Raw genomic sequence first — 15461 nt, 5'->3', positions numbered from 1 at the left:
GCTTTTTTACCTCTGCCTCTTATGTTGCATTTTCTTATTTGTTTTCTGTTTCCTTTCTTGAGCTGTTGCAGCTCTTTTCATTCTGTATATTGCTTTTTCAATTTTTCTCATTTTAGTCCTTTTTGATCCCTGTTATTATATTGATTCTTTATTCTCCTTTATATTTCGATTTCCTGGCTTTCATTGCACTTTTCCTTTCTTTCCCTTTTTTATTGTTTCTCACCCCTCAATTTTCTATTTCTTTCTCTCTTCTTGTGCCACACCCTCGCTTCTTTTATTCCCATTTTCTTCCTTCTTTTTTCTTCCTTCTCCACTATGTTGAATCTTTTCTCTCCAAGATGAATGCACGATTCCCCCATACAAAGAAGAGGCACAGCACAGACCATTGCATTGCAAATGCCCCTTGCACAAGATAGCTTCGGCATGGGCAGATTCAGTGCCTGTTTCTTCATGCTGTACAGGACTAACATACAGAGCGTCACCCCAAGCTAAAATGACATGAAACAAGCATAGCCTAGGAAGCATCTGTGTCCTTCACAATTAAAACAGAGACACTGTAGACAAGTGTTTCCCAACAGTTTTGGCTTATGTGGACCCCCACTTTATCATTACTGGAACTTGGGGGCCACCACTTTATTGAAATCCAGGGACCCTCCAGTGAGTCATTACTGGAAGCTGGGGACCTACTCTGTTCATATTATTTAATTTTCTAAGCAGTAACCAACCCCCTGAGGAGGCTTCGCAGACTCCCAGGGGTCACCAGACCACAGGTTGGGAACCACTGCTGTAGACAGCAATGGCATAAACGTCCATCACACGCAGCAGCTGTGACAACAACTTTCGGATAAAACATGGACATTATTGGGAACAGGCCTCCCTTACGCAAGATGGGTATAGCAGTGAAAGCCTTCCTTTCAGCTGAGTTAAAAACTGCCTGGGCTGGCACTGTGCAAAGCTCCCCTTACACAAGGCATACAAACAATGAGCAGTATCAGCATCTAAAGCCTGCCTTTCTGAACACCTATAGCACAGACTTTGAGCAGCTTAACCCTCAGTCACAAGCCTATAACGTGCAGCAGCTAACCACACTATCCTAAAAAACATTAGTAGACGGATAGCAGCCAAACAGATTTACATGACAGAACAGTACAGCATTAGTAGCAGTGAAGGGATAGGTGTGCAAAACAGCCAGGTGATACTGTGTTATGACACTTCAAGTCACTTAGTGCTTTTTATTCAAAAGACTTCTGTTAACTCTGATTTTTAATCACATGCTACTGAAGTTAATAACAAAGCTACATGTGCAGAATGCACAGTGATTTTGACTATAAAGCTAGAAGTGGATGAAAATGTTGCTTATGTAGGTTACCTGCATATAAAGAGATGTTCACTCCATCAGCCAGCTGAAGTCCCCTCCTATTGCTTACATTTCTCATACTACTAGCAAAGAGTTTCATTGCCATTGCACAGGAGACGGCGGGCATCCCTGCCTTGTTCCCTGGGATATCTGTAAGGTGGCTGATATTATCCTGCCAGCCATAACCATGGTGGTGGGATTTCTATATAACAGTGAGATACTGCGTAGTATAACTCCTTCAGAGCCCATGCAGCAGTGCACTGGAAACACTTACTGAAATTAAGGGCGTTGTACGCTTTGCATGTATAATTTGGATTGATGCATATGACACCACTTTGGGCCCTTTTGTCCATTTCCTCCAGGCTGAAGTAGTGTTGTGGGATCACATTTTAGAGTCTTAGTTGGGCATCCATATTTTAGCCTTTAGGCTCATAGCTTGTGCTTTTGAGAATTCACACATTTTATTTTCTTTCATTCATTTTATTATATTTTACCATGGCTAGCTATTCAGCTTGTTGCCTTTACGTTTTAGCAGGTGCCGGTCTCAGAAAACACATTTTGTTTGTGTTCCACATTTTTCTGCACTTTGTATGCATTTCGTTCTGTGCTCTGCTCAAGACTTATAATTATCCACAATAGTTTACTAAGTATTGCTGCTCCAAGATTACGGAGTCACAGATACACAATCACATCAAGCCTGTTCTCAGAATGCAACATGTTTTGTTATAAAAAACCCACACAGGCCAAATGAGGTTAGAGAAGACATTCAAGGCTCTCTGATCTTGGCCTTATCTTCTCAGCCTACTGGGAAGACCTTGGCCTATTTTTCAGGTATGAGGGTTGGGGCTTCTTCCATAAGACTGGTACGGGCAGAAGAGACTAGCACTGCTATCCTCTTATGTTAGAGAATAGGGCATAGGTAGGGATTCTTAAACACATGATCATTTCATTATGGTGGGACTGTTTATCTCTTTCTCCCTAATGGTCGCAGTTATCACCGTGTCATGTTTCACCTTCCTAATAATCGCAGCTTAGGTGTTTTATTGTAAATGCATTGAACCTTGTCCTGCATCTCTTTGCTTGTCTTTACATGTGTGAGAATGTTGTGTAACTGATAGGAAGTCTGTCCACCATGACTTATCTGAGGAGTCGGTGTCCTGCGTTTAGGGCTTCCGCAAATCACCTTCACTTTTCAGGTTTTGATGAGGTGCTGGTAGCTAGCCAAGCTGGTTAGGCAGACAACTTCTAATCAGTGAGGGACTGACTCGGTCACCCACATGTGGTAGTGCTGGTAGTGCTGCCACCCAAAACCTAGCACTCTTGCCTCCAAGAGTAACAGTCCTACGACAGACAGGTGAAAAAGTGTCACTCTCAAATCTGTTTCTCATGTCCTGTTCAAATGATTTATGTACTCCTTCCCACCCAGGCATTGCCCCATCAGTAAAAAAATAATTTAAACCATATTCTTTTAGTTTAAGTGTTTTGCTCCTCTAGGCGCTATATTGCCATTTCTTATCTCTCAATTGGGTCACTGACATTATGCAACAGTGCTCTGAAGCACATATGAATTTAAGAATTAGTTGAATGTTTTTATCATAGTCTTAAACATTGAAAGGAAAAATTCACAAGAATGTAGCTGTAGGAAAATGCCTTTAATGGCATGGTTACCCCCTGACTCTTTGCCTTTTGTTGATGCCAGTTATGATTGAAAGTGTGCTGGGACCCTGCTAACCAGGCCCCAGCACCAGTGGTCTTTCCCTAAACTGTACCTTTGTCTCCACAATTGGCACAGCCCTGGCACACAGATAAGTCCCTTGTAAATAGTACCCCTGGTACCAAGGACCCTGTGGCCAGGGAAGGTCTCTAAGGGCTGCAGCATGTATTATGCCACCCTGGGGACCCCTCACTCAGCACATGCTCACAGCCTTACAGCTTGTGTGTGCTGGTGGGAAGAAAATGACGAAGTCGACATGGCACTCCCCTCAGAGTGCCATGCCCACAACCCACTGCCTGTGGCATAGGTAAGTCACCCCTCTAGCAGGCCTTACAGCCCTAAGACAGGGTGCACTATATCACAGGTGAAGGCATAGTTGCATGAGCACTATGCCGCTACAGTGTCTAAGCCAAATCTTAGACATTGTAAGTGCAGGGTAGCCATAAAGAGTACATGGTCTGGGAGTTTGTCAGACACGAACTCCACAGTTCCATAATGGCTACATTTAATACTGGGAAGTTTAGTATCAAACTTTTCAGCACAATAAATCCACACTGATGCCAGTGTGGGATTTATTGAAAATGCACACAGAGGGCATGTTAGAGATACCCCTTGTATACCAGTCCAACTACTAGTGTTAGACTGACCAGTTTCTGCCAGCCTGCCACATCCAGACAGGTTTCTGGCCACATGGGGTGAGTGCCTTTGTCACTCTGTGGCCAGGAACAAATCCTGTACTCGTTGTAGGTGCTTCACACCTCCCCATGCCGCAACTGTAATACCTGGTGGTGAGCCTCAAAGGCTCAAGCCTGGTTTTACCGCGCCCCAGGGCACTTCAGCTAGTGGAGTTCCCTGCCACTCAGGACACAGCCCCCACTTTTGGCGGCAAGTTCGGAGGAGATAATGAGAAAAAACTAGTAGGAGTCACACACCAGTCAGGACAGCCCTTAAGATGTCCTGAGCTGAGGTGACCCCTGCCTTAGGAAATTCTCCATCTTGGTTCGGAGGATTTCCCCCAATAGGATTAGGGCTGTGCCCCCCTCCCCACAGGGAGTAGGCACACAGAGGGTGTAAAATTTACTTTAGAACCACAAGATTCAGGTATCAAGTATTGTACAGTACTTGGCATAGGTAGCCACCCTCCAGTACAATAACCATTGGCTACTGCCCCCCAGACCTAAACATACCCCTACATTGAGTATTTAGGGGTGACCCTGAACCCAGGAAATCAGATTCCTGCAACCTGAAACAAGAAGGATTGCTGACCTGAAAGCCCGAGACAACGGAGCAGACAACTGACTTGGCCCCAGCCCTACCGGCCTATCTCTAGACTCCGAGAACCTGCACAGCGACGTATCCAGCGGGACCAGTGACCTCTGAGGACTGACCTGCACCTAAAGGACCAAGAAACTCCAGAGGACAGATGCTCTGTCCAATACTACAAACAAAGAAACCAACTTGAAAGAAGTCTCCAGCCTCACTCTGGAAGCGTGAGTCTTCACACTCTGCACCCAACACCCTCGGCTCATGTCCATAAGAACCAAAACCGCAGAGAGGACCCCCAAAGCCCCTCCTCCCAGCGACTCTAACGACGTGGACACCGTGAGTCGACCTCCCTGCACCCCCACAGCGACGCCTGCAGAGATGATCCAGAGGCTCCCCCTGACCGCGACTGCCTGGTAACAAAGGAACCCGACTCCTGGAAGAAGCACTGCACCCGCAGCCCCCAGGACCGAGAGGAACAAACCACCGGTGCAGGAGTGACCAGCTGGTGGCCCTCATCCTAGCCCAGTCTGTGGCTGGCCCGAGAAGCTCCCCTGTGCCCTGCCTGCATCACCAGAGTGACCCCCGGGTCCCTCCATTGATTTCAATACAAAACCCACCTTGTTCACACACTGCACCTGGCTGCCCCTGTACCGCTAAGGGTGTATTTTGTGTACCTTTTTTGCCCCCTCCCCCCCCCCCCCCCTGCCCCCCAGTGCTCTACAAAACCCCCCTGGTCTGCTCCCCGAGAACGTAGGTACTTACCTGCTAGCAGACTGGAACTGGAGCACCCCTGTTCTCCATAGGCGCCTATGTTATTTGTGCCCTTCTTTGACTTCTGCACCTGACCGGCCCTCTGTTGCTGGTGCTGGGTGCTTGGGGTTGACTTGAACCCTTAACGGTGGGCTGCCTATGCCCAGGAAACTAAACTTGTAAGTGCTTTACTTACCTGAGAAACTAACCAATACTTACCTCGCCATTGCAGCCTGCGTGAAATAGTGCACACACTATTTCACACCCATTTTCACTGCACTTAAGTAACTTATAAGTCACTTATATGTCTAACCTTCACTTGCTAAAGGTTAGGTGCAAAGTTACTAAGCGTGAGGGCACCCTTGCACTAGCAATGGTACCCCACATAGTTCAGGGCCATTTCCCAGGACTTTGTGAGTGCGGGACACCATTACACGTGTGCTCTACATATAGGTCAACACCTATATGTAGCTTCACAATGGTAACTCCGAATATGTCCATGTAAGTTGTCTAAGATCATTGAGTTGTCCCCCCCATTCCAAATATGGTATTGGGGAGACAATTCCATGCATCCTGAGGGCTCCACTATGAACCCCCAGTTCTGCCAAACCAGCTCTCTGAGGCTTGCACTGCAGCTACAGCTGCTGCCACCTCACAGACAGGGTTCTGCCCTCCTGGGGTCTGAGCAGCTCAGTCCCAGGGAGGCAGAACAAAACATTTCCTCTGAGAGCAGTGTGTTATACCCTCTCCCTTTGGAAATAGGTGCCCTCCTTGCATAAGCCAGTCTACACCGGTTCAGGGACCCCTTGTCCCCTGCTCTGGCGCGAAACTGGACCAAGGAAAGGGGAGTGACGACTCCCCTGTCCATCACCAACCTAGAGGTGGTGCCCAGAGCTCCTCCAGTGTGTCCCACACTTCAGCCATCTTGCTTTTTAAGGTGTGGGGGCACTCTGGAGGGCTCAGAGTGGCCAGTCCCAGCAGGTGATGTCAGAGACCCCTCCTGTGATAGGTCCTTACCTGATAAGGCAGCCAATCCCCCTCTCAGGGCTATTAAGGGTCTCTCCTGTGGGTTCTCTTCAGATTCTACTTGCACGTTTCCAGCAGGAATCCTCTGCAACTACTACTTCATCCTCTGACCTCAGATCAACCGCAACCTGCTCCAGGAACCGCTGTAACAACAACAAAGTATCCACAAGGGATACTTTTCTTCTGCAATTTAAGCTCCAGCCAGCAACTGCAACAGTTTCCACGGTGTGCACGCTCTGAGGACTCCCTGTCTTCACCCTGCACCAGAAGGACCGAAGAAATCTCCCATGGGGTGACGGAGTCACTCCTCTGCTCACACAGGCACCTTCTAAGTCGACGACCGGTACTCCTGGACTCCTCTCACAGCGACGAGCGTGCTCCTAGAAACACAGAGGGTGGACCCCTTCGACACAGATTATCCTGAGGTCCTGCAGACGCAATTTGGAAGAGGTAAGACCTTGCCTTCCCATATTACAGCTGTACCTCTGTGCACCGCGTCTTCACCTCCTGAGGCCTCTGTGAACTACTTGCAAAATTCCTTCATGCACAGCCTGGCCCAGGTCCCCAGCACTATATCCTACGACACTCAACTCGCTGAGTTGACCTCCGACGGCGTGGGGCCCTTCTTTGTAGTGCTGCACCAACCGTGTTTTGCACCTCCTTTGTCCCCGTGTCCTGGGACTCCCGTGGGTGCTGCCTGGCGTCCTGAGGGCTCTCTGAAGTGGCGAGAGCCTCCTCTTCCTCCTCACACAGAGGTGAAGCCACCAGGTCCCTCATGGGTCCAGCCAGCGCCATTTTGACGCAAAACGCAACTTTGTCGTAACCAAGGCTTGTTGGCGACTTCCAACACGAAATCACGTCTGCATCCATCTTCACCTCGTGGGACATCCTTTGCATCACGCAGGAACCCGCTGGCATCTTCCTAGGGTGCATTCTTGCAGTGTTCGTCCAACCGGGGACTCTTCTTTTGCACCCTCTTCTGGGTTGGTAGGGGCTCCTGTCCATCCTAGAACTTCATTCAACTTCTGGACTTGGTCCCCTTCTTTTGCAAGTTTTCAGGTCCAGGAATCCAGCAGTTGTTGTTTGCAGACTTGGTTGGTTACTGCAATAATACATATTACGATGTGTAGTGTGTCCTAAGGCAACTTGCAGTACTTTACTCCTGCTTTTCTGGGGTGAGGTGGTGTACTTACCTTTACTGTATTCTTACTCTCCCTGTGATTTTGCACACACTACACTTGTCTAGGGGGGAATTCGTGATTTGCATTCCACTTTCTTAGTGTATGGTTTGTGTTGCCCCTAGACCTATTTTGTCCTATTGAATTCTATAGCATTTCCTGTTGTTTGCACTATCCTATGTCTAATTACTTACCTTATTTTGGTGTCTAGTGTATATATTGTGTATAATACTTACCTCCAGAAGGAGTATTGCCTCTAAGATATTTTTGCTACTGTCACCCAAATAAACTACCTTTATTTTTGGTAACACTGAGTATTGTCTTTACTTGTGTAGAAGTACTTTGTAACTATAAGTGGCATTGTATGAGCTTTGCATGTCTCCTAGTTCAGCCTAAGCTGCTCTGCTATAGCTACCTCTATCAGCCTAAGCTGTTGAACACAACTACTTCACTAATAAGGGATAACTGGACTTGGTATAAGGTGTAAGTACCCAAGGTACCCACTACAAACCAGGCCAGCCTCCTACATAAGCCTACTGCATGACCACACTACCACAAAACAGAGCATTAGTATTATCTAATAATGCCACTATCAACCTCTAAAGGGAACCCTTGGACTCTGCACACTATCTCTCACTTTGAGATAGTATATACAGAGCCAACATCCTACAATAGCCATTCGTCAGTGCTTCTTTACTGGTATTCATGGCACATAAATAATGTTTGCATTTCTGGCAAAGTAACTCGTAACCCAAATAGAAGGCTCCTAAAATTCGATTCTACCTCCTGCAGAGTTCCACTTGCACAGGCCTTCGTAAATCAGATGTTATTGCTTTCCACTGAAGGTTCTAACCTTTCAACATTCCAAAAGAACTATAAAGAATAAGTTGTGTAGGCTTGGTTGGCTTTGTGAGTATTTATTTCTAGAGATGGGTGTTTTTTTTTATTTTATTTTTTATTCTTTCTCTCCGCCATATTTACGTTTCTTTGTCCTAGTAAGCCAGTCTCATCTGCTGTATGTGTTTGACTTGTGTTTCTTTCTGAAAACTTGAGTTTTATTGTTGGTTCCACAGATCTGAGGTAATTATTTTTATAATTGTTCCTTGTTAGAGCAATTTTGCCAGTACCTCTCTCATGTTTAATCTTAACTCGTGTTAAATGAATCATTGGGTAAAACTTTAATTAATCCGCAGATTACATAGACCACAGCTAATGGAGTCTATCGCGCTGGCATACGAAAATTAAGTGACATCAGGAAGCCAAATAACATTGTCCTTTAAGTGTTGCAGCAGTTACTCTGAATTTTTTGTAGACAGGGTTTGTATCCTATTGCCAGCTTTCAGCATGATTAAAAATGTTTGTTTCTTAAAATTTCCCATTTTATTGGTACGTTGGGCTAATCAAGCAATGGCAAAGGAGAATATAGCTCCCATTCAGCATATGTAACAGGACATTGAAAAGACCACACCACCACACAAATGAAGAAGCGCCTTGATGAGACAAGAAATACCAGTGATCTAGTTAATGCTTGGTTGTCATGTGGAAATGAAAGACCTAGTAGGTCCCAGTATTAATCCTTCACAGCAATCCACTGTCGACATCACCACCATGATTTCCATTGTTTGGCAACGCCACTTTTAATTCTAACCAAGGATTGAGCATTCCACAAGCAACTCAAATCATCCATAAAACCATTGATTGCCAGCTTGGGACACACCCGCATTGCCTCAGATAGCTTGTCCTCAACATTCCCCAAAATGTCCTGAATGATAGGGCGTTCCCCAGACCACATGCAGCAAATTTCTGATCTGCGGTTGGCATCTATGGTAGGGAACACATGAAGTCCCATTTTCCGCATGAACTTCATTAAGATATTTAACTTGAATAAGGCATAATTCAGCAGCAGTGACTGTCCCTCGAGGCCTTCTTGGCTTCTTACCATTCGTACTTTGACACTATCACCATTTCATTCTCACAGCCTAAACACAAGTCGCTAAAAAGATTGAGAGCACTAAACACTAAAGTGTGGCAGACCTGAGCAATTCACTTTGCTTTAAGCCTATCAGTGATTATTTTAGCTTCTAATGCACTGAAATTCGGTGTAGCCTCCCTATTCTGCTTCAGGTAGGTGGCCAGATCATGGCATAGCTGAAGATATATACAGAATTGGAACTTAATGGACCAATTCCACACTTGAGTCCTGGAAGGATTGATTCACATTCAGGCATCTTAAGTCTCTTTCCTCCGCCCACTTGGGAAGTCCAAAGGATCAGATCACACAGGAAATACAAGGCTCCTACAGAACCATAGGTGAAGCAAGATCTTCAATTTATCTGATTCTGAAATGTATCTCTACAGATGTATTAATACATCTGAACCTTCTCAAAGGCTTCATTTTGTGAGGGAAGCAAATTATTTTATTAATCTCAAACCTCAAAGAACTTTAGCCAGCCAGGCATAGATAGTAGGTAACTATTTATTTCCCTTTTGCTACAGGTCATTACACTGGCACAATGCAGAAGGATGGCTCTTTTCCAGATCAAAAGGCCCTCATCCCAAAGTTCTCACACTATGGTCCGCCACTCAACCATTCTCACCATGCATGAACTACCATGTGCTGAACTACCATGTGCCTGCTTGAGGTTTAGAATTTTTAATTGATTGGACTTGCAATGCCTTTCCTAGTCCTCTTTAAACAAGTTTGTTCTTGAATTCAAGGATGTTCTTGAATTCAAGGATGTTCTCATACTATTCAGAATTGAAAGTACTCCGGGTATCTCTAGCTTTTTGTGGTGCTACAATAAATTCCAGTCTGTTGTTGCAATGCTTTTTATGCAGGAATGCTGTCTTACACACACAGATTGCAGCTGCCCATGAAGCAGCAGTCTACCTGGCGAGGACCTACCATACCATCACAAAATTCACATGACTGTGCAGTAGAATGTAGCCATTTCTATCTACCCTGGATCACTTTTGGTTTAAGCAATTTTGATTGAATCTTTAGAGGTATCAGTAAGTTCACCAGTCACATGACACACTTAGTTACCCAGTATCCCTGAACAGAAGCCTTAAAATCAAATCCACAGAGTATATACAAATAAACAATAAATTGGATATGTGCCAAAGCCTACACAGAATCCAACTACCCAAGGGAGGCTGCTAGGGAACAGTGTTAAAGACGAGACACACAGCACCTAACACAAACTCAATAATGCCCCCAAAGCAACCACTTCACCTATCATACCTCTTCCACTGGAGGACCCATGGTTTACTTGCCAGTGACTCCACCCCAACCTAAAATATCATCCTTTGGAGGGCTGTTTTTGTACCGTTTTCCCAGTAACGTGACTTCAGCTGGCAAGCTGTCTGAGAAATTCCTTGTTGAGTCCACCTTGGAAAACACGAATTTCTTCCTCCAATAATCTCACTGCACTAGGCGATTACCTCATCATATTAACCTGGAGCCTATTTTTGCTGTTTCCTTTTCCCTTTCAAGACTCGCTTGGTTAGTCCCTCCATTTTTTCTTTTACTGCTTTCACTGCTTTTCATATATTGGTCATTTTGTCAGCCATCTCCACACATGTAGGGCCTCATTTTGAACATGGCGGTTCAGACCGCCATGGCGGCAGAAAATACCGACACCGGCATGGAGGTCTGAAACGCCATATAATGTACAAGGGAGGGCTGCCAAAGGTAGCCCACTGCCAGGCTTCCGCCGATAGGCAGCCTGACAATGGCGGATATCATTATCCGACAGGGCAGCGCTGCCCTCTGGATAATGAACCCTTGTTCCCCCAGCCTTTCCCTGGCGGGTTCCCCCGCCAGGGAAAGGCTGGCGGAAGGGGTGCTCTGGGGCCCTGCTGGGGCCCTGCTGGGGGCCCCTGTACTGCCCATGCACTTGGCATGGGCAGTGCAGGTGCCCCGTGCAGTGCCCCATTGCGAGGTCACTGCCCGATTTACGGACAGTGATCTGCGCGACGGGTGCTGCTGCACCCGCTGCACAGCGGCATTGACGCAGCTCCATGTTCCGGCCCTGCATTCCGCCCGCCGGAAAAGACCGCCAGCATGAACATAGAAAGGGTTTCCCACCATAATGACCCCCTTAGTGTTGATAAGGCACAAAAGTGGTCTCTTTCTCTCCTGTGGTGTTCTCAGATAGATTCCTCACCAGATTTAACAAATAATTCCCTCTTGCCTTTGCTTTATTTTTGAGTGACAAGTTTACTGTTTAACTTTTGCTAGTATGCTGGGCATATATTTTGAGGATTCCCACGTTTGCTTTGAGAGCCTATAGGACATTGTAGACCTCACTTTGAAAACCTTTGAAATACATGAAGTTGCATTATAACTGTTTGTGGAACAGAACTTGGGTGCACTACTGTTGTGCTGCGAGAACAGCTGCGTGCGTGTTCACATTTGACTTAAAAGGAATTGAAACATCACTGTGAAACAAAATGTTTCAATGATGCTTTATCACAGAAGCCATGTGAATAGCACTCCATTTGGTAAAATGAACTTCAGCTCTCTAATTTCATCTTTTAAAAATTTGTGATTTCATTTAATTTTTTTGTTTTTTTTTAGGCATCAAATATGATGCGGAAAAAGAAGAAAAACAATTCATTGAAGCAAGACAACGAGAGTTACAACGAATTGAAGAAGCAAAACAGAAAGTGGCGGACCAAGGTCAGTAAACATCCACAGCTCACTTTCGTTGTTACAGATTGTCAATTGGATTACAAAAAACAATTAATTTCTGTGTTTTGAAAACATAGTAACTGTAATGCTCAGCTAATAGCGTTAAAACCAGTATTGACCTTCGAAGTTGTCCCTGTCACTTAGCTGTTTCCTTATCCCCATCATTTAAATATTTTCTAATCCAGTTTAATGACCCGGGCACCACCTCCGAGGCTGGCTACTGTCAAATGCCCTGCTTAAATACAAGTATACCACAAACATCAATGTCCCAAAAATGTATAGTCAAAGATGTATTAGACTTGTCTGTTGGGTATCCTTTATTGCCATGCATCCAAAGACGTTCTATCAATCTTACTTTCAGTTATTTCCCATAATGTCACCACCTTCAATGTGTGGCATACAAGTTTATAGTTGCCAACTTCTTCCCTACTTTCACATTGGTGAAGAAGGATTCATCTGGCTCCATGCCTGTCTCCAGCAAATGATCGAACAAGATGGGCTATGGGATTTCCATTCTTCTTGCCCAATTAACTTTCTGATTGTAATTTCATTCTTAATCTCCCTTTCATGACTTGACTTGGATCGCCGTACCTTTCCCCGCTCCTCTTGGATAGCTGCCATTTTAGTATGGCTATTTTTTTTTTTTTACTTTCTTCCTCCACAGTTTGCCCTTTCTTTCTTGTTTTACTATGCCCTATTAGTACTACATCTACCCTTTGAACCACTCCCTGCATACTAACTGTTATCTCTTTCGCGAGTACCCACATTCCCACTTTATTTCTCAGCCTATTACTATGTTGCCTCTTTCATGGAATTTCATTCCAGTGGTGCATAGAAGGGGCAGGGCGGCTCCCTGGGGTTTCAGAGGAAATACAAATTAAATTAATAACAAATACATTAAAAGTAAACACTTAACATTCTCCGCCGCTGCGCGCCACTCTGCTGTTCCATTTCCTCACTGAGGAAGGCACAGGCTCCCAGCCTGCCTTGCAGCCAATCCTGAAGCTGCTCAGAGCAGCGTCTGGATTGGCTGGGAGTGCCCAGCCAGGGCGCTTCCAGGCAGACTGGGAGCCTGGGCAGGCTGTCTCTAGCCCGGCAAATGTGTTGCCGGGCTTGAGAGAGCCCTGTGCACGCATGTGTGTTTGGCTGGCCTGAGACGACTGGTCAAACACACATGCACTCTGAGGGGGTGTACTGAGCACTCCCTCTCACTGCTTGTCACCACCGTGGCCCTGCCCATTTTTACTAAAAACAATATTAAATATGGTTTATTATTGTTTTTTATCAAAAGGTTTGCAGCTGCCGCTGCTGGCAGGGGCAACGCTCCTCCACTCAAATGGAGGAGCCACCCCTGCTAGATTCTCTGTATACTTTTCTGTATATGGCGTTCTACTTTTCTCCTGCAGTTATCTTAAAATAGCAATATTTGCCATGCTCTTAGCCATCACAATTGACATATTCTTCCATTGTTTCAATTAATTCATATAAACATGTGTACACTCAATACACTATCTTTTTCACCATCCTTCCCTCTTTTCTGTTTTTGTCAATTTTTGGAATCTTTAATGTTTAAAAGTGAATATCCCATGATGTTTAATGGACTGCTGCAACAACTGGACTTAAATTAAACCACAATATGGTGATCACTAAACATTAGAGGACCTGCACTCTGTGATGCAATCCTTTTCCATTACTGTGAACCTTATCCAAATTGAACATGGTGTCTGTTACACGCTGGCTGAGGAGAACCCCACTGAAGGACAGTGTGGGTGTGTGACCTTATATTATTTTGTGTTATTATGATAAGGTGACACATAGGTAGGCAATGACATCCACCACCCTCATAGGTCGACTTGAATCTTTTGACTCACTCAGGAGTATGAGATCGTCCAATTAAACAATGAGAATCAATAGCCATCAACATCAAAGCATAACAAAATATGCACTGATGAGTCAATAATTTAAACCACCCCTGCTGCATTCTCTGTATGCTTTTCTGTATATGCTGTTCCACTGTTCTTGTGCAGTTATCTTAAAATAACAATATTCGCCATGTTCTTAGCCATCACAATTGACATATTCTTCCATTGTTTTAATTAATTAATGAATTAATTAGTATAAACATGTGTACACTCAATACACTATCTTTTTCACCATCCTTCCCTCTTTTCTGTTTTTGTCAATTTTTGGAATCTTTAATGTTTAAATGTGAATATCCCATGGTGTTTAATGGACAGCTGCAACAGCTGGACTTAAATTAAACCACAATATGGTGATCACTCAACATTAGATGACTCGCACTCTGTGATATAATCCTTTTCCATTACTGTGAACCTCATCCAACTTGTACATGGTGTCTGTTACATGCTGCCTGAGGAGAGCCCCGCTAAAGGACAGTGTGGGTGTGTGACCTTATATTATTTTGAATTATTATGATAAAATGACACATAGGTGGGCGTTGACATCCACCACCCTCATAGGTCGACTTGAATCTTTTGACTCGGGCAGGAGTATGAGATCATCCAATTAAACAATGAGAATCAATAGCCATCAACATCAAACAATAACAAAATATGCCATAATGAGTCAATAATGTAAACACACCGTCACTTATGTGGTCATGAATCACCACACCAATTTAGTAAAGTTTAAGCATTTTTGCCCTTAAATTGATAATGCTAAGGTCACGTAAATAATGAGCATAACCAAATGATAGCAGTACAGAAATACCACAGGCTGTCCAAAGCGTCTGATGAATTTCAACCTAATAAGTGCAACTACCATTAAACACTCCAAATGAATTATGCAGAATAACAATATAAGTTCGATGGCATCTGTCGCTGTAGATACACATGGTATGCATGAGCTCGCCATCTGGTGTTGGGTCGGAGTGTTACAAGTTGTTTTTCTTTGAAGAAGTGTTTTCGAGTCACGGGACCGAGTGACTCCACCTTCTGTGCTCATTGCGCATGGGCGTCGACTCCATCTTCGATTGTTTTCTTTCCGCCATCGGGTTCGGACGTGTTCATGTCGCTCCGAGTTTCGGAACGGAAAGATAGCTGAAGACGGAAGATTTTCGACGGTATCGTTGCGATCCGGTTAGAGATAGACACATACGACGACGCGTTGAACATCGAAGCGCTTCGGTGCCCTTCGGGGTAGATTTCGGCACCCCGTCGGGGCCTAGTCGGCCCGACCGCGTGGAGGACAACGCCGATGGATCGGACCCCGTTTCGATTCTGCCCCGAATGCCACAACAAATATCCTTATACGGACCTGCACTCGGTCTGTAATCTGTGCCTGTCACCCGAGCACAGTGAAGAATCCTGCGAGGCCTGTCGGGCGTTCCGGTCCCGAAAAACTCTGCGCGACCGTCGAGCGAGAAGACTGCAGATGGCGTCCACGCCAAAAGAGCGTCGACAGTTCGAGACAGAAGAAGAACAGGAGGAATCCTTTTCCATCCAGGATTCAGAC

At 45.1% G+C, this 15461-nt stretch overlaps 1 protein-coding gene across 2 annotated transcripts in view; it reads left to right on the top strand.

The window, feature by feature from the left end:
• Nucleotides 1-15461, top strand: part of VPS13A (vacuolar protein sorting 13 homolog A) — a 1844906-nt gene that overhangs the window by 151898 nt on the left and 1677547 nt on the right. For both annotated transcript variants that reach the window (XM_069230089.1, XM_069230094.1), the window contains exon 5: nt 11874-11975. In XM_069230089.1, the coding sequence (XP_069086190.1) occupies nt 11874-11975 (102 nt within the window). The remainder of the gene's footprint in view (nt 1-11873; nt 11976-15461) is intronic.

This window comes from Pleurodeles waltl, chromosome 1_1 (assembly GCF_031143425.1).
Source record: "Pleurodeles waltl isolate 20211129_DDA chromosome 1_1, aPleWal1.hap1.20221129, whole genome shotgun sequence".
Lineage (NCBI taxonomy): Eukaryota > Metazoa > Chordata > Amphibia > Caudata > Salamandridae > Pleurodeles > Pleurodeles waltl.
The sequence above is the reverse complement of the archived record's forward strand: the minus strand, read 5'-3'. Positions and strand labels throughout refer to the sequence as shown.